The following is a 22,623-nucleotide window of genomic DNA, read 5'->3' on the forward strand; positions in this document are numbered from 1 at the left end:
ACAGGTTTGCTGACAATCTGATTTTGGACAAAATTTCCTTCCCAACCCCAAATATGGCCATCAGTTAGACACTGAGTATGTGGAGCAAACCATCAGCCAGACACCTGGGAAACAATTCTCTGTAGTAACACAGAGCCTTTACCATGCAGTGCTTCATCTCCAGCCATCAGAGCCAGAAGTTACAGATGGGCCATATGCCATTTTAGGCAATCTCATCAGACTATCCCCTCCACAAACTTAATAAGATCAGTCTTAAAACAAGGTGGGTTTTGAGGGTTTGTTTGTTTGTTTTAGTCCCACTACTTCCCTGGAAAGGGTGTTCCAGAACTTAACTCCTCTGATGGTCAGAAACCTTCATCTCATTTGAAGCCTAAAAAATGATGGCTAATTTATAGACATTTGTTCTTGTGCCAACACTGGTTCTCAATTTATATAACTTCTCCCCCTCCCTGGTTTTTAGCCCTCTGATTTATTTATGGAAAGCAACCATATCACCCTTCATCTGTTATTTTTTTAGGCAAAACAAGACACGCTCTTTATTTCCTCTCATAAGATAAGTTCTCCATTCCTCTGGTCCTCCTAGTAGTCCTTCTCTGCAACAGTTCCAGTCTAAATTCATCTTCCTTAAACACGAGAGACCAGAATTGTGTCTAGTTTTTCAGATGAGGTCTTGCCAGTGCCTTGTACGATAGCAATAATACTTTCCTATCCCTGTTCAAACCATCTTGCCTGATGTATCCTAGGACTGCATTAGCCTCATCGCTTTTGCAACACATGATCATCCTGTGATTAACCAGTATGTTGAGGTCTTTCTCCTCCTCTGCCACCTCTCTCTGATAACCTCCTCAGTTTATAGCAAAAATGTTAGTTTTGAGTACCTATGTGCTTGTTCTTGCACTTTGCACTATTATATTTCATTCCATTGTTTTTTCCTTTAGGTTTAAAGATAATCCACAAGTTTTCCTATGATATTCCAATCACCCTCCGTAAGGGCAATAGCTCTCAACTTTGTGTTATTGGTAAATATTACTAACACACACCCGCTTTTTGGTCCCAAGACTGATCCTTGAGGAACACCATTAGTAACTTCCCACCAACCTGGAACTTCATCTTTCAGAATGACCCATTGCGGTATCCTCTTTATCCACCTTTCAGTTCTCATATTACTCACCATCTTTCTGCAATTTGACTAACAATTTCCCATGTGGAACTACATCAAATGCTTTACTGAAATCAGGAAGATTAGATCTACTGCATTGACTTTGTCTAGCATATCACTTTTCTTCTCAAACAAAGAGATCAGGTTGGTACGGCATAATTCCCCTTTTGCAAAACCATGATGTGTTTTACTCTGACTATTGTTAACCTCTGTCTTTAATTACTAAGTCTTTCAAAATCTGTGATATTATAAGTGAAATTTCTAGTTTTCCAGACCACTTCCCCTCCCCTTCTCCCCCCTCCCCCCACCTTTTAACTATAGATACTAGATTTAAATTCTCCAGTCATAGGTTGTGTCCTTCCAGTTTACAGCATCATTAAAAAAGCTTGTTATTTAGCTTTCAATTTCATGGGCCAGATCCTTTGATATTTTTGGATGGAGACTATCCAGGATCTCCAACTGAGTCCCATTAATCCATTTGAATTTGGCTTCAGCCTGGGGCATGGTAATGCTTGCATCCACATTCTTGTTCCTATTAGTCCTGCCACTGTCCCCCATGTTCGTCATTATCCTCATTTAGGCTGGGCTATGCCTAGATTATCTTTGATCTCCACCCTACCTTCAGCGGTCAGTGGCCCCACTTCTTTCCTTGTCTTTTTAAATTTATATATTGGTTTTAATTTCCTTTGCAATGCCAACTCTCCTGGGGTTTTGGAAGATCTTACCTTTTGTCTTACCTATACTTCTTAACCTCCAAGAGGTATTTTTCCTTTCTGATCTAGGCTTTTTTTTTTAATTTATTTTAAGGTTTTCTGCTTTCTCTTATTAAATTTACTTGAGACACTCTGTCATCCAGTTTGTTCTGTAATGCTTCCCTATAATTTTTTCTCCTCCCTTGGGATGTAGCTAGTTTCTTCAATAATATAATAACATCATAACGTAATACCAAACCTACTCTGCATTCAGATCTCTGAGTTTTTCAGGCCAGTCCACTTCCCTAACTAATTCCCTTATTTTTTTTGAAGTTTACCATTTTGAAATCAGGGACCCTAGCTGCATATTTATTTCTGTTTATCTTTCCATTCAGCTTAAACCAAATTAACTCAAGATGACTCAAGCCAATGTTGTCCTCTACTACAAGTTCTTTTGAGATCATTGCTTCTTATCTGCACCCCCACCTTGGCACCTACCATACTTTAGTCCTGCATGTTCTTCAGAGAAGGGTAAAGTTACTTCAGGGTAGCTCAGCTGTAATGGCTCCCTAGGGACCATTCAGCAACTAGGAAGAGTTGGAGCACAACACACTTCTGCCACATACCCTCCCTTCCCAGGCACACTTCTTATGCTGTGGGCTGGGGGCGGGGGCGTGGGGCAGGGCATACAAAGCCACTTCATCCGCTTTGTGTCATCCCAGAAACCACACAACACTGAACTCCCAGTGCATTAGTGTAAAACCTGCCATACGTTCTCTGGAGACGGCCTTTTCTTTTGTTGTTTCAAAATCCTAGTGACACTGTCTAACCCTCATATCCCAGGGATTTGTGTCTTAATTTCTCTCACTTGAGTGCTTTTGTGAAAGGAGATGAAAGAAATGATGCAATAGCAAATCAAGGAACTACAGAGGGAAGACATCAAGCCTGTGGGACTTAAAGTCACTTTGTTTATATCATCATTCTGCATAAATCATTGGGAGAAGCAGACGTTCAGACAGTGGGCATGCAATGGAAAGTTGGCAGCTGGGCAAGATGGAACATTTCAGTGCTGTACAGTTACAGTTAGGACAGAAGGTGTCAGCATAGCCACACTTAAGGCATGTCTAGGCGAAGTCCTATCAGAGCACAAGGAAATACATTGTTAGTTTATTGGTTTAGCAGTTTGATAAAGTTTCTAGGACTGAGCTATGTAAGGTTGGTGCCAGAAGGGGGGATACGTTGATTCAACTGTATCGTTTTCTAAACGATTAAATTATTTGATACACAGTAGAACAGCTGCAAGAGGAGAGGTGGGGTGAGCACCAAAATATCCCCTGTTCCAGTGGGCAGAGCACTCACCTGCAGTCAAGGCCATCTCCTTTCAAGCTTTTGCATCACAAAAGGTCCACGGGATCTTGGTCCTGGGTGGGTGCATTAAGAGGTATATGGTTGGCACCTTTGCTTTCAGCTGGCTAGTGGCTCTAGCCCTTCCTTTTCTGTGCTTTCAAAGAGCATCCCCCCAAATGAAAGGAGACAGCATTTTCAGCTTCAGACAACAACAAACTGATTTTTGTCCCTGAGCTTTCGGAATGAACAACCAGTAAAATAACCAGCTATTCAACCAGCTCGACTCAGTTACTTTGACTAAGTCAAGCCAAGTACCTCAAAGCGCCAGGGCCCAGGGCGCTCCATGACACACTGCTCCAGAGCCCGCCCTCTAGCGGTAAGAGAGAAAAGGGAGTTGGAAGGAGCAAGAGCATGGGAACATCAAGAAGCTGGCACCATAAGGCTTGAGAAGTCAAAAACTCAGACATCAAGAAATGCCCAAAGTTCAGGAGTGAAAGTTTTTTCCAGTAACATTAATGCAGTTACATCAGTGCTGCCTTAATAAGGAGGAGGGAGGGACAAACATTAACATATAACAAGAGAAAGAGGAATGAAAAATACTCCATGTATGGAGCATCACTGAGTTAGTTGCCCTAGTAACTTTTACTTTAGGGGTTCCTTTTGTGGCACTTGATCCTGAACCCTTGAGGCTGGTTTCTTTACATATCATACCTAGGGGAACCATGTGTGTGGGTATTTGTTAATGCAAGAGAAAATGTGGACTCCATAAATAAAATCTCTCATCCTGAATCTCTTGCTTCACAGAGGTGTATTTTCTACAGTTTGCAAGGTCTCAAGACGTGGGCTGAAGTCACAAGGACAGATCCAGATTTCTACTGAGTATAGTATGGACAGGATCTGATTCTTTTGGATTGACCTTACGCAGCAGATAAGTTGTCTCAGAAGAGTAGCCATGTTAGTCTGCAGCCTCAGAAAACCCAAGCAGCCCAGTAGCACTTTAAAGACTAACAATTTTATTTATTAGGTAGTGAGCTGGGGTTTTACCTGTGAAAGCTTATTACCTAATAAATAAATTTGTTAGTCTTTAAAGCTCTACAGGACTGATTGTTTTTGGACAGCAGATAAGATCTATTACCAGATGAGCTCTGGCTTCTTTTATGATGGGAAAACTTATTTGTAATTTATTAACAGGTAGCTCCATCTGCACTCTTTCACTGCATTCAGTTTGAATACTGTAATTACAATTAAAAAATGCAGCACTTTTCAAGGCTAGAATAGAGAATCGTCCTTTAGGAATGACTCAGGAATAGTTCTTAGAACCTCATACAGGGCAATAGACAAGAGGACCCACTAGAGAGCCCTTAACACCAAAGGAAATCAAAGTTTTTATACTGTGTTCCTTTCTTTAAACAGAGCTTGACAATATACCTTACTAAAAGCTGGTGCTCCCAGAAAGTGACTCACCACACAGCAGGGACAGTGTTATTAGCTGATAGCACCCACCAGACATGATCTCATAGCAGCTCTTGCAGATTTCTAGAAATGCAGCTCATATGGTCCCTCAGCCACATGGTGGCACTTCGTTCCTAGCAATTCTGCAATCATCATATTCCTGTGATCAGCGAAAGAAAAGCAAGGGAAATTGGAGTGTTTTGTCCTACTTGATCAGCAGAGGTATGTGTTTGTATATATGCATATACGCTACTCATTTTAGTGTCCTTCATACAGAAACACTTTTCTGTCACTTTCCAATTTTCCTTTAGTTCTTTAAGTGAGTTTCCTCGTTCTTTCAAGGAGATTTCCCTTTGAAATGAAGAACTGTGACACCACAGGAAAAACTGGAGACATCAGCAAATCATGTCTGACCCACTGAGCAGGCACCTTACTTCACTTTTTCCCTGGGGAGCACACTGGACACGGTGAAGGCATTGCCCAAAGCGCTTTTGTGTTCCAGGGAGAAGAGTGTTGAATTAAAAATAGGGAACCAAGGATTCAAATCCTCATTCTGGAGAGGCACCTCAGTCACAAGGTTCAGCTCTGTCTCTTCAGGTCCCTGAGGTCCAGATCCAGAGTTTTAATTGAGACAGTTATCTTGATAAGAGAAAACGGATCAGACCAGGAGACAAACTTCCCAAAACTTTTGGGGCTGTTCAAATCCTGGTGTTCAGTCTGTGCTTCCTTCTGATGTAACGTATGAAGAATTATGCCCTGGTTAAAATAAATTAAAAAAACAGGCCAAAGTTTGCAAATCATATTCCGTGGGGAGTGACAAAAGGAGAAGGTGATTGATGGCTAGTAAAATACCCTGCTTTATTTACAAATGAGCTGTAGCTTAGGCATCCGGTTAGGTATTTAGACTGATCCACCACAGTAAAGAACTGTAAAAATGTGGTGGATCAGTCTAAATACCTAACTGATGCATCACTTTAAATGCAATTTTGGAGATACAGGGCCAGTTTTTGTCCTCAGCACCAGTGGGTGAAATTGTGAATAATTTATTGGTGTCAAGGGAGTGGAACAAATGGAACACATCCAGCAAGAGCAGAAGGTAGCCAGAGTTTCAGCCATTCAGTGCACTGAAATTATACACAGAGGGCCAGATTTGCAGAGATATTTAGGTGGTCAGTGGGATTTTTTCCAGAAATGAGTGAGTAGGGTAGGTGTCTGTCTGCAACTTAGGGTACCTGAATACCTCTGAAAAGCTGCCCTGCTTGGCCAACTCTAGAGCCAGTGTAGGTGAATGCATTTGTGTCCACAGAATTACACTCACCGGCAACAGGTTTGACTCAGGCGATTGCTTCAGTTGTTCAGATTGTAAATGCAAGTTGCGTGAGCTGACATAACACTAACAACAGCCTATCCTGCAGCTTTGGCCAAGTGTCTTGCTGATCACTCCACCCCTGGAGGGCAGCTCTGTCTTACCGATGCTCCCAAATGACAGGACACCTCAGGATAAGTAATACTTCTTGCAATGACACAGCAATATTAGAAATATTGCTGCTATGACATGCTCAAAAGTACCTCTGGCTGCATCTGCACACCATTCATAAATGCACTTATCTGACAGGGGTTGCAGTCAACTCACAGCATGGCCATTTCAATGGACGTTTTCTTGTGATAAGATCTCACCCCTCGTCTCTTTCCTCGTGGCAAAATTTCATATTTTTTATTGCACCTCCAAGTATCGTAAGGGGTCAAAATCTGGTCTGTGTTATGCCAGTGTAAGTCTGGAGACATTCCACTGATACCAAGAGACAAGACAGAGGGTATGTCTCCACTACCTGGAAGATCCACCCATGCAGGTAAGTCGCCTGGCAGGGAAGTGCAAACTTGAACTATCTGGGTTGGCAGTTGACCCCTGTACTTCTTAATATCAAAAGGAGTAAGGGAGGTCGAGAGGAGAGTTTCTCCCATCAACCTCCATCTGTGAGGACAGCCAGGTAAGTCAACTGTAGCTAAGTCGATCCCAGCTATGCAATTGCCATAGCTACGCTTGTGTATCTACAATTGACTTTAATGCCTAGTGTAGACCTGGTCAGAGTCAAAGCGAAAAACAGACCGAGGGTAGACACCGGAGGAAAGGGAGACTGGCCATACTGTCCTTACACACTTGGTTATTGCACAGCACTTGAATCCTTCAGTAAAAGGCATTTCTAAATAACAAGCAGCCAAGTAGCACCTTAAAGTGTAACAAATTTTTTAGGTCATGAGCTCTCATGGTTAAGGCCAACTTCTTCAGACGATTGGAGTATACACTTAGAATCCAGGTTTTATATAGAATAGGGCAAGGGGCGGGGTGAAGAAAGGAGGAAAAAAGGGGGAGCTCTCTAAGTATAGTTAGCATTGATCCTTATATGGGCAGGGCTTAAACCAATTGATCAACAAACTCCCTGGATCTGTAGTTCAGGGGCATTGTATGACAGGCTGAGCCAGACAAATAGTCTCAGGACTTTACATTAAAACAGTCATTTCTCCCTCAGCCTAAACCCACTTTCCCCTGATTAGCTCAATATTAGACTTTCTGCACTGCAACGCTAAGCTCTGCTCGGAGGCGCTATGTGGCGGAGCCAATGATTGGGTTCCGATTTCTCTGGGGAGCTTTCTGTTTGGTGTGCAATGGGCTCTAGTCAGCCAACGTTGATGTGTTAAAAAAGCAGACTCTCACTGCTGGTGTGATGAAACACCAACAAGCAGGAGCAGCTCACTCACACCAGCACAACCTACAGCACCTGCCTTGCCCCATCGGTGAGAAACCAGCAGCACCATGGTAAGCATCTTTCAGCATGACTCTCTTCCTGTGTTCAATATCCTTTTTCTCAAATCAGATTTAAACACTAACTAGGCTGTGTTTCACTACCTCAACTACATTTGTCTTTCTGTCTTCAGGTGGACATAAATGCCATTAATTTCCTGCTTTTGTTTATCTTTTAATTGTCACAGTACTGCATGATCCAAATGATTACAGAGTAACTGAAAACAACCTTCTGTAACCATCCTTAATTGCAGTCTGGCTTTAAAGTTTCATTAATTTGTTTTCTCTATGGAAACCGGAACTACTGATGTGCAGAGAACAAGTTTCAGGGAATTTTGCATGAGAGCAGAAAAGAGCAGTGCTATTATATAAACAAACTTACAAGACATGGGGAAAAGAGATAATTGTTTCCCCGAAGGATTTGTCATTTCATTTTACTTTTCTCCCATAGTATGGATTTATCAACACCTGCCTGAAATCTCTAGTCATAGAAAAATTTGGTGAAGAGACATGGGAAAAACTCAGGTAAGTATTTGATCTTTTAAAAAGAGCAATATTAATGACTTGGGACTTCCATCCATGAGAGCCAAAGAGGATTAAGATTTGCCTGCGTCCTGTTAAACATTATAAATACAATTCAGGCCCACACAGCTCTATGTTTCAATGCTACAATTAATTATGAGCCCAGTGTGCCAAATTCTGGATGGAGTTACATCCCCACTGCAGCTGAGGGAAGGGTGTTCAGTATAAATCAGAGCAGAGCCCACAAGAGGCAAATTCAGCCAAAATTTATTTATTAACAGAGTTACACCAGACAGCAATTTGTCCCCGAGATGCATAATGCTTGTACCTTCTACCACCTTACCCCTCTCCCTCTGGTACTTCATTTCTAGTATAACACCACATAATGTCATTTATTGCATACTGTAAAACCTAGGCACCATGTCATTTCAATAGATGTGCTAGTCTGGGTTCTCTACCTATTGGATTAGGCAACTGAAAATAGCTTCTAGTGAGCCACTTTTCATGGTGTTGTACTGAGCTCTTTTGTGTGGAGGAGGCACACCAGAGGCAGTGGTGGACAGGAGATACCCTTGCAGTGCAGCAGCCCTGGCATTGCAAGGCCTTGGGGAGGGAGTGGAGAGCCAGGTCCTTCTGGACCCCATGCAGTGACAATGTCTCCATGCCATGGATACTGCACCAGACCTCCAGCAGATCTCCCAAGGTCTAAGCAGATGCTGAGACATTTGTGACTAGGGAGTTGTGAACATGTCTTCCCCAATGGAATGAACGGGGAAGACTCCACAAGGGGAAATCTCATGCAGGTTACTGGTCTACAGCCCAATTTCATAGTGAGGAGGGATGACTGTGCTAACAGATCACAAAGAAGATGTGTATGATAAGGTTGACAGCATTATTAGGAAAGTCCATTACCTTGTCTTTGGAAGTGGCCATGTTTGTTAGGAGTACTAAATTATACAGCAATGAGCACCATAGAAATTCTTGTATCTGTGGAAAAATTAATAGTGAGTTCTCGCACTTGTAGTTTCCAAAATGATAGATCAGCTGGCTGTTTTTTAGGGGGCTAGCAAGGCAGGCACTGTCAGTCCTGTGATAAAAGGGTCCTGAATTATTTCTTAACCTGATAACTAATATTATATGAGGCACACAGCCAAATTTACTTAGTTTTGTGGTATAAATCTGGAGTTATCTACCCTCTGGTGTAAATGGGAGCAGAAGTAATCAGAAACATAGACAGAGCTCTTGATGCAAGTTTGAACTATCACAATTTGTGCAAAAGACCCCAGAATAAACTTCTAAGTCCCTGATGCCTGCTCAATCAAAGCAGAGCTTTCTGGGACATTTGTAGAGGGTTTTTTTGGCTCACTTCAGCACACACACATGTTGGGTCTCACATACATCATTTGTCTAAAACCGACATCTCCTCATGTGCTGAGCTGATAATAGTTTTATCATTCAGAATTTACTTGCACTGTGCCTGCCAGAAATACCCAAACTATCTGGACTGGTCTGCAATTTTCCACTGTTAGCTACTAAAATGCTTTTCCTTTAAATGGTCACTGTACAGGACTGAGTTGCAATAACGCTAATGAATCCTGTGAAGGGATACAATACCCTGAGATCAGCTGATGTAGATAAAGAGAACAGAAGACATGCTTACATGCTGGAGAATGAACAGAAAGGGAGAACTAGTGTAAACACTAATTCCCGATTCCCAAATAAAGAACTGGAGAAGACTATTAAGACAGGGGCTAATCTGCCTCTATTGTTTGCATAGGGCTGAGCATATATATGGTGCTCACAAAACAAAAAGTAGAAATCAGGAATGCAAATTAAACCAAGCCTTGGTGGCTGGGTAGGGAAAAACACTGAAGGTACTGTGCATGGCACACCAAGCTGCTTGATACCATGATTAGAGAGACAAGGTGGGTGAGGTAATGTCTTTTATGGACCAGCTTCCGTGGGTGAGACAGAAACCAGCTTTTGAGCTGCAGAGACCTCTTCTTCAGGGCTGGGAAAGGTACTAGTACATGTTACTGGCAGATTAACAGAGGGGAGTGATGTTAAGTCCGGTTTACAAAGGGAGCTTCACCTAAGAGGGAGAGGTTTGTGGTGTGGTGAGCCTACAAGCCAGGACTGATCGGTACAGGTTCAAATCTCCCCTCTCTCAGAGGTGTCTTACGTAAACATAGTCAAGTCATGTAGGTAAAGAGTTTCTAATGTACTAGTGATTTTGGGGGTTCAACCCAGGAGACTGGAAAATCAGACCCCCTTTGAAGTGTCTTAAACTTGGTCACCCAAAGTGCAGAATTCCTGAAAGTCTTTTCCTTTTTCTGTGACCCTGTCGTCCACTTCTAAAATAAAAGGTATAACGGATCCTCTTCTCCTCACTCCGTCTATTTAGGCTGCTAGGTTTTCAGACCAGGAAAACTCTCTATCTGCTTGCACAGTGCCTGGCACAATGGGGCCTTGATCTTATTCAGTTGCACAAGCTGCTATTGTGATGCTAACTGTCCCTAACTATGCCTGCTACAAATATGTTTTAAACAGTAATTGTTAGTTGGTTTCCGCATTGTTTTCTTAATCAGCGTGGCTGGGGACTGACGCCCTCTCCTCCTGTCCCCACTAAACTCCAGAACAAGCATTTAGTTCTGCACTGGTGAGGAGCAGGCCTAAGATGAAAGCCTCTTCACTGAAATATTAAGCATTAATACATTTTCCTTCCTCACTGACCATGTGACTATCTTGTCCCATCTGTTTTTAAGTTTTAAAACCCATATTCATTATGGCCAGTACAGAGAATCTCTTCCCCCACATCCAGGTTTCCCCTGGTTCCCCTTCCTACTCTGCTCCAAGAAATTCTACACTCGTGCCAAGGTACAATTGGGAGCATTCAGCAACCTTCTGTTTTGCTGTTGCAGTTTCTTCTTGGGAACTTGCTCACATAAACCATATGGCGATTTTCACTATGCTGGAACCTGCTCTCTAAGTAACTTTGGTCTAGTTTCACTGTATTCAGCTCTGTTGATGGATGGATTGGTTTCAGGCAGTGACCGGCTTGAGTGGTTTCCCTTCTGTATCATCATAAATCTTAATTTTCTCTATTTTTTAGAACACAGGCAGGGGTCCAAGACACCTTTATGACTTACACGGTGTATGATGATGTTATTACTCAGAGGCTGATCCAAGAGGCCTGCAAAATGCTGGGTAAGGCCTGTTCATTACCTTACTGTTGGCTTACTGAGCACAGCTCGCTTACCCAGCGCTCTTCAGGCTGGCACTGTCCCTGGTTGACCAAGAGGGCAGCTCATGGCAGTAGCACAATGCCCCCGCACTGGATACACTGTGGACCTGCCCTGTTCAAGAGGAAGCACTGGAAGGACTCATGCTTTAGGAATGCAACACCTCTGTGGAGGTGCGTAGCACGAGGCATGCACAAAGTTTGATGCTCAGAAGGATGAGGCAGGAGGGGGCTCTCTCCTTGTACAGCTACCTTTGGGCCATGGCCTAGCCTCCTCCTTCAGCAGTGGCTGGCTGAAGGTGGTAGGAACCCATAAGTCTAGCAGCACGTCGGTGCATTTGCCAGCACTTGGGAGTTGATGGTCTCGGAGCACTGGGCACTCCCCAGAATGGCTGCATTAGGGTCTAGCAAGGAGGATGCGGGACCCATGGAGCTTTTCCTTTGCACGGGGGCTAAGGCTGTGTCTACACTATGAGATAAATTACAATTTGATTCAGTTAGCTCAATTTTACCATGCGACTGTCTTCACTGTAAAGACCGTTAGCTCGATTTTGTGTGCACTAAGCCTGAGATTACAAAATTGTAGTTACCCAATGGGTAAAGCATCAAGCTCAAATACAGATGTTCGATTAAAGGCAACTGTGGACGTGCCACATCTTAAAAGGGAATTTATTAGTCTCCAGAGGTGTCCCGTACGTAACCCACAATGCCCCTCTCAGTGCTCCACTCTGGCTGCTGCTCTCCAGTAACAGGAAGACAGTAAATTTTCAAGCAGGAGCAGTGAGCCTTTGGCTGTGGGCTCATGTGAATATGACAGCCTGAGAAATGGCTTCTTTCGTTTCGTGCTGTTAGGTCTGTGAGCACATCTACCCATTCAAATAGCCCTGCAGGGAGTTCTCAGCTCTGTCTGTACACTTGCTATTTTTTTCGTGCTCCCTGGCACCAGCCTATGCCCCGCTGTACCGCGTGTCAACGAGGCTGTGCTGGGGGTCGTGGTTCCATAACGCGCTGAGAAACTTCTTCCCAAACTTCTTCCTACATTTGTGTGCTAACCCCCTTCCCCTACAGGCGCCATGCAGTCTGGGTCTTTCCCGCATTCTGCCACGTCACATGGGTAGCGCCCAACCCAACCCAGTAAAAGGATGTGTGTTGTTCAGTGCTGACCATGCTGCCAGTTGCGTGTTTGGGGCTCCAAGGGCGGGAACGATATTCTGGGCTTTGCCTCCGTTATGGGGAAGTCTCTCTCAGCAGTTAAGATCCTGGGGGTTTTGCTGCCACCATGGAGAAGTCTCCCCTGCTGGCTAAGATTCTAGGGGCTTTGCTGCCGCCATGGGAAAGGATCACCCTAACTGGTCCCTCAACTACTGATTCCCCCCCACCCTTCGCCCATACTGGGCCTTGGTGCCTCTGGGGAAAAGTTCTCCCTCAGCAGCTCAGGGGCTTGCTGCCGCGGGGGAAGGGCCATTTCAACTGGCCCCCCACGGCACCCCCCTTTTGCCCATCCTGGGACTTGCTGCTGCCTGGGGAAACCAAAAATTCTTTTTCCCTGGACTTTTCTATTCTCTTTCTTTTCACTTTAAAAAACAGTTTGGGACCCTGCATTATTTTAAGAAAACAGGGGAATGATAAAGAGGAGCACGTGCAGCATATATTAAATGAACCATATTCTAGTGCCAGATTCATAACTTATTTACCTTGGTACAACCCAGGTCATGGATTCCTCCAACATACAACACAGACAACATTTTCTGCTGCAGGTGCTGCAGTACTGGCTGTTTGATACTTCATTATGGCCTGGTGTACTGAAAGTCAAAAATGGATGCAACTCTGAAAACTATCCCCACCAGCAGATCTGGCTGCACAAAGGATTTTTTATTTCACTGATATCTCGATTGAGGTTGGACCAAAAATGAAAATTTTCAAATTTTTTAATTAATTGCAACATTGGAACAAATCTCAAAGCCCAAGTCAACATTTTTTGTTTCACTTCCAGGTATTTTAACAAAAAGCAAAGGAGGACTAGATTAACAAACTAGCTAGTAGAAGAGGAGGTAGTGGTCTCCTTATAAGCTTTAGTTCAGTAGTAAAGGCACTTTCCTGGGATGTAGGAAAATTGGTTTCAATTCCCTCTCTGCCTAATGTGGCAAAGGGATTTATACTTGGGTCTCCCAGATTGACAGAGTAGTACCCTAAGCATTCAGCTATAGAGTGATGCTCTTCTCTAGCCCCATGACGATCCATTATCCTTCACAATGGCAAGCCACAGCTATTAGTGAAGAGTCATTAGGCCGGAAAAGGAGCCCGAGAATGACTCTTTAGCTTGGTGGTTTGAATAGGCACCTAAGATTTTGGACCACCAAACTCCAGTCCCTACTCTGATGAGTACCTATAAAAAGTGGAACAGGATACCCACAGAGACCCATAATAGTGTATCCCATTGCCTACTGCATAAAGCACTTTCTTCCAATCTGGGAGAGCCAAGTTCAAACCTCTTCTTTATACGCGGCTGAGGAAGGAGTTAAAGCCGTATCCAAGGCAACTACCCTGACCACTGGGCCATAACTTCTAAGGAGAAGCCAACCACTACTTCTTCATTCAGTTTTATGATTCCAGCTGGAAACACTTTTCATTTTTTGGTTCCATACCTGACACAAGTTTGCAATATCCTTGGGTTGCCAAAATGGCCTTCATCTGAAAATAAACTAGCTCACCTTTGTGGCCTAGACCAATTGCCTGTGTATGTTTAACAGATTTGCCAGAAGATGCAGTGCTGAAACTTTTTGGAGAATATTTCTTTACTTTCTGTAAGATGTCTGGCTACGATCGAATGCTACGGACTTTGGGAGGGAATCTAACTGAATTTATTGAGAATCTAGATGCCCTCCATAGTTACCTTGCATTATCCTACCAGGTACTGTCTTCTTTCTGTGGATGTAAATTAGAGGGTCTAATCCCTGGCAATTTTTCTAGTTCTGTGCTTTTTGAGGAAAACCTCTCCCTGCCTTCCTGCTCCTGTAGGAAGATTGGGAACCCTCCACACTGGTCCATGTGCTGGCAGTGGAATTGAAAGTCTAAATCTGCCTACCCTAGCACATTTTACAAACACATCTCTGCATGGGGAGGAATAGTATTATATCAGATCCTGCAGCTCTGCCCTTCCGGTGTCCACCGTGGTTCATCCCACACTCCTGGAGGTGGCCACCCTAGATGCCCCCAGGGAGACGTAAACCCTCTCTATATAACTTTCCCAGAGTTTGCCTCTTCCCTTTGCAACAGCACTGCAATGGTTTCTCTGCCAAAGGAGTGTGCTTCTATGTCCCGGAAGGACTTGTCCTGAAGTGTAGGTTTGCAGAGAAGCGTGAGGGAATTCAAAACATTCTGTGGACAGTTCTAGTGCTTGTGTTCACCAAAATGGCCTGCAATGATGGAACATGTTGAACCTAGCCCCAGAATCCTATGAACAAATACCCTGAGTGCAAAACCAAATATCTCTCAAGCAAATAAGAGACAAAGCTGTAACCCACTAGGTTAGGGTTTTTTCCAAGACTGTTTTCAATTTGCTGATAAATCTTTATGTCTTCGAACTAATTGATGCTTTAGTGGCTATGCCCTTGGGGGTGTAATTCAGTATAGTTCTATGAACTATCTAGGCCAGGTGACCATGCTGGTAACTGGGTTTTCTCATCGCCTTACTTAGGAAATGAATGCACCGTCATTTCGTGTGGAAAGGAGGACAGATGGGGCAATGCTACTTCACTACTATTCTGACAGGAGAGGCCTGTGTCATATTGTGCCAGGTAAAACCATTATTATCTTGTTAGACCATAGTGTGCACTCAGATACCTGGGACTTCAGCACTTTCAGTCCTCTCTTCAAGGCCTTGTTCGGCTTAGCTCCTACATCTCTTCTCCTTTCTCTTTTCCCTTTCTGGAAAGCTAGCCACTGCATGCTTTTCTCCACCTGTACTTGCCTCTTCTCCTCCTTCAAGTCCTTCCTTAAGTCACACTTCTTCCAGAAAGCCTATGATGCTTAGTACCCCCTGCAATGAACCACTAACAAAAGGATGTTGGAATATTTAATCTAAGAGAGTTGAACAAAAATGGTGGTACCAACTGGACATGTATTAAATTCCACCAGTCACTTTGTTTTCCGTGTTGCTTCAGGAAGGGGGAGGGATAGCTGAGTGATTTGAGCCCTAGGCTGCTTAAACCCAGGGTTGTGAGCTCAATCCTTGAGGAGGCCATTTAGGGGTCTAGAACAAATAGATTTAAAAATCCATCAGGAAGAGTGCTTGGTCCTGCCAAAAGAGCAGGGGACTGGATTCAATAACCTCCTAAGGTCCCTTTGAGCTCAATGAGTAGCTTCATACATTATTGTATGTCAAGACTGTAATTTTTCTGGACATCATCTTGTTGTGAAATTGCTTAATTACATGGTCCAGCATCAGATAAAGCCATGCCTCAGTTTCCTCTCAGCAACTGAGGGTAGTTGATGTGGGTAACTTGTTGGCCAAACTACACAGTCTTCTACAGGGAGATAACAAAAATAAAAAACAAGGGTAGAAGAGAATTGACAAACCTTTTCTCTCTCCAAGTTAAATAGTCTTTTACTTAGGGTCTGCCCTAGTCTCTTCTCTTGCCACAGCGGATGGTGACCCATCTCCTGGGGAAATCCAGCCTAGGACTCCTAAATAAGAGCAACTGCAGATAGAAAGACTCAGCTCATTTCATTTAAGGCCATTTTTTTCTTATTCTCACCTAACATCTAAATCTTAGTCATTCCACACAGGACATATACACAGCCCTCTTCTGCACTGAAGAGCATATCTCTCCTTGGAGTCCCTCTTTGGGCTTCCCCGAAAGCCTTTCCAGCCCAGAGAACAAGCTCTTTCTTCTTCCCTGATTAAGCCAATAACTTGCTTAATATAATCTTGCCCCATTTGCCAGATGCTGTCACGTTCAGCCTAGATTCACGTGGTTCCTGGCCCACAAACGAGTGAATTCTCTTAATTATGGGCAGAACCAGAACTTAGTCTGTAGACTCCACGGAAGACCAGCATATCTAATGAACTTGCTCTATAAATAATAAGACAACAGTTAAGTGCTGAGCCTCAGCTTCTGAATTCAGATGATGCAGTGTCCTTTCCAGCCTTCTCCAATGCAAGCTGATAGAACCATATTTGGCTGCTTAATAAGTGGGAGGAGAGGCAGGAAGGACTAATGTGGGACAGAGGCACAAACTTCAGCTTTGAATAGACCTCCAAATTTCCCTAGCCTCTAGGAGATCAGACTGTGGATTTGCAGCCAGAATTATCTCTAATGTGAGAATGAAGATGGTCAGAATATAGAGCTTCTCCAGTAGAAATATTGTCCTGGTTTCTCAGTCCTCTATTCTCTTCGATGGGCCAGGCTGGACTACATTTCCCATAATCATAGAATCATAGAACTGTAAGAATACTCCATAGGGCTTCAAGTGCAGTCCCCTGCACTCATGGTAGGACCAAGCACCATCTAGACCGTTCCTGACAGTTGTTTGTCTAAACTGCTCCATAAATTCTCCAATGATGGAGATTCCAGGTCCTCCCTAGGGAATTTATTCCATTGCTTAAGCCCCCTGACAGTTAGGAAATTTTTCCTAACATCTAACCTAAACTTCCCTTGTTGCAGTTTGAGACCGTTGCTTCTTGTCCTATCATCAGACATTAAGGAGAATAATTTTTCTACCTCCTCCTCGTAACAACCTTTTAGCTTCCTGAAAGTAATTCTTCCACTCTGCTCTGCTCTGATTAGGCCTCAGCTGGAACAGTGCGTCCAGTTCAGGGTACCACATTTCAGGAAAAATGTTGACAAATTGGAGAAGTTCCAGAGAAGAGCAACACACATTATTAAGGCTCTAGTGAACATTACCTATGGGGGAAAATTGAAAGCACTGGGTTTGTTTCATCTTGAAAAGAAAAGACTGAAGCTGCATCTACACTCGCAAGCTCTTCCAGAAGAAACAGGTCTTTTGAAAGAGCCTGAGGAGAGTCCACGTGCAAAACATGTTGTTTCGAAAGAAAATTGAAAGAACACAGTGCTTCTTTCAGAGGTGCTCTTCCAGTCCTGGATCAGGAAGAGCGTCTCCTTTCAAAAGAAAACACGTGTAGGCACTCGATGGGCTGCTTTTTCGAAAGAGGAGCATTCTGGCCAGCAGCAGTGGAGGTCTATGCTCCCTGCATCTGGCCATATTAAAAGCTGCAGGGACCCAGAAACCCTGTGGCAGGAAGCTCAGAGCACAGCTGGAGAAGGCACATGAGCTGCTCAGCACCATGCCCTCGGAGCCATCCCCGGAGCTGAGAGCCCAACCCCAGCAAGCAATGGCCAGCAACCAGCAGCCCCACAACCCCCAGCGCCCCCTCAGTGAGCCAGCTGAGGGCTCACAGGAGCCTGCCCAGGCCACTAAGAAGAGGGCCCTGCTGTGGAGGGAGCCTGAGTTGCAGGACTGCCTTTGTCTCTGGCAGGACGAGGAGGTCCTATGGGAGACCATGGGCAAGTGGCGGGACATGGCTGCCTTTGCCCGGCTGGCTGCAAGCTTGGCTGCCCAGAGACACCCCTTCTGGAGCCAGGAGCAAGTGTGTTCCAAGGTTAAAGAGCTCAGGCAGCGGTATGCCTGAGCCCGGGATGCAGCCAGCTGGTCGGGGCAGGAAGTGCCACCAGGAGCTGAGACCCTCCTCAGGCCCAAGGACCCCTCCCCCCAACCCATGGCCCTCAATGTCATGGCGGATAAGCTGTACCCTGAGGAGGACGCAAAGCCAGGACCCCATGGCTGAACCACCGTGCTGGGCACTGAACCAGAGCCACCCTCCAGGGACTCCAGTGATGGGAAGCTCTTTATCGAGGTGCCGTCACTGTCATCCAGCTGGGCAACAGCCAGCAGGGCATCATCAGACCTCCATGAGGGACACTCCAGTAAGTAACCAGCGGGGCACAAACCCCGGGGCAGGAGGAGGTGGAGCCTGCTTCTGCCACAGCTGGCAGCAGACTGGCCCTATGGCAGTCAGCCCTAGTCCTGACAAACCCCAGAGAGCTGAACCTCCTGGCACATTGTAACAGCCTCTAGCTACACCCAGCACCCACTCCTGCAGACAGCACGGTGAGCTGCATGCACAGGGAGTGGGTGGGCAATGCTGGAATATGCCCAGAGCAGGCCCCACCCATGTGGAGACCCTCCCAGTGCCTGGGATCCCCCCCATGGCCATTGTGCTGTTGGACACGGGGCTGGGAAGGCTACTGCCCATGGGGAAGTGTCGGGGGGCACAGACTGTGTGACTGACTGTCTCTTCCCTTCCATGCATACAGCTGCGCTGTCCAAGAGCTGGGCAAGTATCGTCCCATCCCTGGGGCTAGACCCCCCCACCAGAAGTGGTGGAAAAGGCCGGGGCACCCCCCACTGGTGCCACAGTCGGCCTGCATCTGGAGGACCCAGAAGTGCATAGCGGACAATGCCACCTACACCACCACCATCCGTCACTGGACAAAGGTGGCAGAACAGAGGCTCAGGGTGCAAGAGGCAGACCCGGCTCGGCGGCAGGAGGCCTGGGCTGAACTGATTGGCAACCTCTGGAACATCATCGCCTTCCTGGAGGAGCACGTGGACTAGATGCCCCCTCTCAGCACCCCCCTTCCTCCCTGCCCCACCCTCTTGCACACCCACCCCCAGCTGCTGTGGTTCCTTCTTGCCCAGGAGCCTCCTCCTCTGTCCCCCTGGTGGGTGTCTGACCTGAACGTGGCTTACCTCCACGAGGATGGCCCTGATGGTCACCTTGCCCACACTGAACTGGTGTCCCATGGACTGGTAGCAGTCTATGTCAGGCAGCTTCCACAGTGCGACGGTGACCCGCTTCTCCAGGGGGAGAGCAGGCCACGTTCAGACGTCATAATGTTGCAGGGTGGGGAGAGCCAGTTGCAGAGCTCCAGGAAGGTCTTGCTCATTCTAAAGTTCTGGAGACATTGGTCATCATCCCAATCGCCCATCATGAGCCGGTCTCATCAGTATGAGCTGCTGGGTTGGCACCAGGAGGCGCCAAAGCACCAGGGTGGGGGTGCACAGGTGGGGTAACAAGCAGGAGAGCTCTACATCCCCGGCGGGGTGGGGGCTCAACAACTGGAGGAGGTGCAGGGCAGCCATGACTACCATGGCCAGCAGGCTGACCATGGCATTGACGACGTCCAGGTCTGGGATCTGCTGGGGATTCATGTGCCTGAGAGATGGTCATCTGGTCCCAGCACAGGCTCAGCTCTACTGTGAACGGCTCATCAGGCCTCAGCAGCATGTGCAGCACGGGGATGTTTGAGAGGGGCCCTTTAAGGGAGCAGCTGGTTGAGGCCCCCAGAAGGGCTTGCCACCCATGTGACCCCATCCATCGGATTACCTGCTCCGTTCTTCCAAAAGAGCAGCAGGGACTGTGTGGCCACTGTCTTTCAAAAGAGTGGATTGATCTTTTGATCTGCTTTTTGTGTGTAGATGTGATCTTCGGAAAGAAGATCTTCCAGAGGATACCTTCCAGAGGATCTTCTTTTGGAAGACTGCTGTAAAGTAGACATAGGTTGAAAGAGGACATAATCACAGTTTCTTGTGTCTTGCTTACAACACCCGTTAATACATCCCAGAATGATATCTGCTTTTTTTTGCAGTTGTGTCACATTGACTCACATTTAGCTGGCGATCCACCATCCCTAAATCCTCTTCTGCAGTACTCCTTCCTGGACAGTCATTTCCTATATTTGTATGTGTAAAACTGATTTTTCCTTCCTGAACCGAGTACTTTGCATTTGTCTTGTTGAATTTTATCCTATTTATCTCAGACTGTTTCCCCAGTTTGTCCAGATTATGGTGAATTATAAACCTATCCTCCAAAGCACTTGCACCTCCTCCTAGCTTGGTATCATTTACAAAATTTATGTGTACTCTCTGTGTCAGTATCTAACTCATTGTTGAAGATATTTAACAGAACTGATCCCTGTCGAACCCCACTTGTTATGCCCTTCCAACATGACTGTTAATCACTGATATCTACTCTCTGAGAACCGTTGTGCAACCAGTTATGCACCCACCTTACAGTAGCCCCATCAAGGTTGTATTTCCCCGGTTTACAAAGGAGAAGGTCACATGAGACGGTAACAAATGCTTTGCTAAACTCTAAGTATACCACATGTACCACTTTCCCCTTACCTACAAGGCTAGTTATCCTGTCAAAGAAAGTTATCGGGTTGGTTTGACATGATTTGTTCTTTACAAATCCATGCTTACTGTTACGTATCACCTTATTATCTTCTAGATGTTTGCAAACGGATTCCTTAATTATTTCCTCCATTATCTTTCCTGGTACAGAAGTTAAGCTGGCTGGCTTGTGGTTTGCAGGGTTGTCTTTATTTCGCTTTTTATAGATGGATGCTACATTTGCTGTCTTTCAGTCTTCTTGAATATCCCCCTCTTCCAGGGCTTTTCCAAGATAATAGCTCATGGCTCATATCTCCTCAATCGGCACCTTGAGTAGTCTAGGATGCATTTAATCAGGTCCTGTTGGCTAAGTCATCTTTAACATTTTCTTTTCCTATCCGACTTATGAACTTTTCACTAGCTTTCACTATGTTATGCGTTCAATTGCCACTAACCTTCTTGGTGAAAACAAAAACAAGGAAGTCATTAAGCACTTCTGCCATTTCCACATGTTCTGCAAATGTTTTCCCTCTTAAGTAATGGTTCTTTCCTGTCCATGGTCGTCTTCTTGCTTCTACTGTATTTGGAAATTTGGATGCCTCATGGGCCTATTCTCCTCCGTGGGATGGACATCTCCCATGATACACCATGATCTCTCCTCTTGCTGTCACCTCAGAGCCTTATGGGAGAGGTCCATCTCACAGTGAAGAACAGGACCACAAAGCATCCAAACAACTCCTCCCATGAGGCACTGAGGTGGCAGAGAACCCCACTCAATCTGCCTGACTGCAGTCCAATGTTTTACCCCTGAGACCACCCTTCTTGGTTTATTTGGTACCCTTCAAAGATACTATTTGGACCATCTAAGATTTTGTGTACTGTTATGAATTGAGTTAAATCTTGTGCTAGGTTGAGTTAAAACTGATGTGTAGCTGCAACCTTTACTTGAGACAGTGGTAGGAGACAATTAGGGGCCAGGGGGCATTTAAAATAAGTCCAGTTAGAGTCTGCCCAAAAACTAGTCCCAGCTGCACGGGAGCAGTGCTTACTTTGTAATGAAAGCGGTGCTGGGGTGCAAACAACTAGGTGCTGGGGCTTCATGCAATTTGTTCACATTCAAAACTGAGGCAGCAATCCCAGAGGTGCTGGGGCCTTGAACTGCCAAGCAAAGGGGCCAAGTCTATGAACAGCCAAGCCTAGAGGCCCTGGCAAAAATTAAGCACTGAATGGAAGGTTCCACTGGATAATCGTTTAGATCAGATCACTATGTGAGAAAGACAAGCTGGGGTACAGTTGCAGAACAGAGACACGCTATGAGGCAAGAAGCAAGAAAGCCAAGCAACAGCCTGTAAGCACGGCGTCCGGCCCTGGAAAAAGCCAGAGATACATTTTTGATATCTGGTGTTAGAGAGAGAGGCTTGAGGCTGTATGCTAAGAAACTTGTTTTTTTGTTGTTTGTTTCTGGTTCATCCTGCATTTGGAAGAGCAGGACCTTGCTCGTTGCTCATAAACAAACAAGTTTGCATCAGTGAAAATACCAGACTTTATCGTCAGTCTCTACACTTTGAGCAGGTACGTGGGTAGAGAAGGGACATCAGAGCCTTGTGCTGTTTCTCCACACGGAAGGGTGAAAATGCATGGGGGATGACAATGAGTTGACGCATTCCCTGAGAGATTGCTGTTAAGGGACCCTTTCAGAGCAGCTGCAGGGCTCCCTTCCACTCGTGGAAGGAAACTGATGGGGGCCAGGCAGGTAGAGTGCAGGATGTTAGGCTTGAACTTTGTGCAAAGTTGTGCTGGTTTAACTGAGGGCATGTTTTTAAAACTGGCGTTGTCAAGCCAGTGCAACTCCCTGCATGAACACACTCGATTGCTAGTTTAATGTGCATTGGTCAATTTAGAACCACCTCTTTAGTTAAACCATTGCAACTTCTGTGTGTAGGGAAGACCTGTGGTACAGGAGCTTGTGAAGTGTGTAAGTCCCATGGCACACCCACTTTTAAAGAGACAGTAGTAATGAGCTATTGGTTTTAATGCGTAGTATTGTTTCCACGTCTGGGAATTAAAATGGGCACGTTTACTAGTCTGTGGGTGTGGCTTTGTTAACTTGATAAACTCCAAACTGGGGTCACACATCTGGTGCCCAGCTACTACCAGGATGGGTACTCTGTAAATACTACAGCTAGACAGAGGACTCCCAATAGCATCTAAC

The 22,623-nt window shown here is 45.3% G+C and overlaps 1 protein-coding gene across 1 annotated transcript in view; it reads left to right on the plus strand.

The window, feature by feature from the left end:
- The first annotated feature begins 7,447 nt into the window (after positions 1-7,447).
- Positions 7,448-22,623, plus strand: part of LOC142004990 (guanylate cyclase soluble subunit beta-2-like) — a 32,510-nt gene continuing 17,334 nt past the window's right edge. The window contains exons 1-5 of the mRNA XM_074982665.1: positions 7,448-7,465; positions 7,902-7,975; positions 11,085-11,179; positions 13,964-14,124; positions 14,911-15,010. Coding sequence (XP_074838766.1) covers positions 7,463-7,465; positions 7,902-7,975; positions 11,085-11,179; positions 13,964-14,124; positions 14,911-15,010 — 433 coding nt within the window. The 5' untranslated portion in view covers positions 7,448-7,462. The remainder of the gene's footprint in view (positions 7,466-7,901; positions 7,976-11,084; positions 11,180-13,963; positions 14,125-14,910; positions 15,011-22,623) is intronic.

This window comes from Carettochelys insculpta, chromosome 1, assembly GCF_033958435.1.
Source record: "Carettochelys insculpta isolate YL-2023 chromosome 1, ASM3395843v1, whole genome shotgun sequence".
Lineage (NCBI taxonomy): Eukaryota > Metazoa > Chordata > Testudines > Carettochelyidae > Carettochelys > Carettochelys insculpta.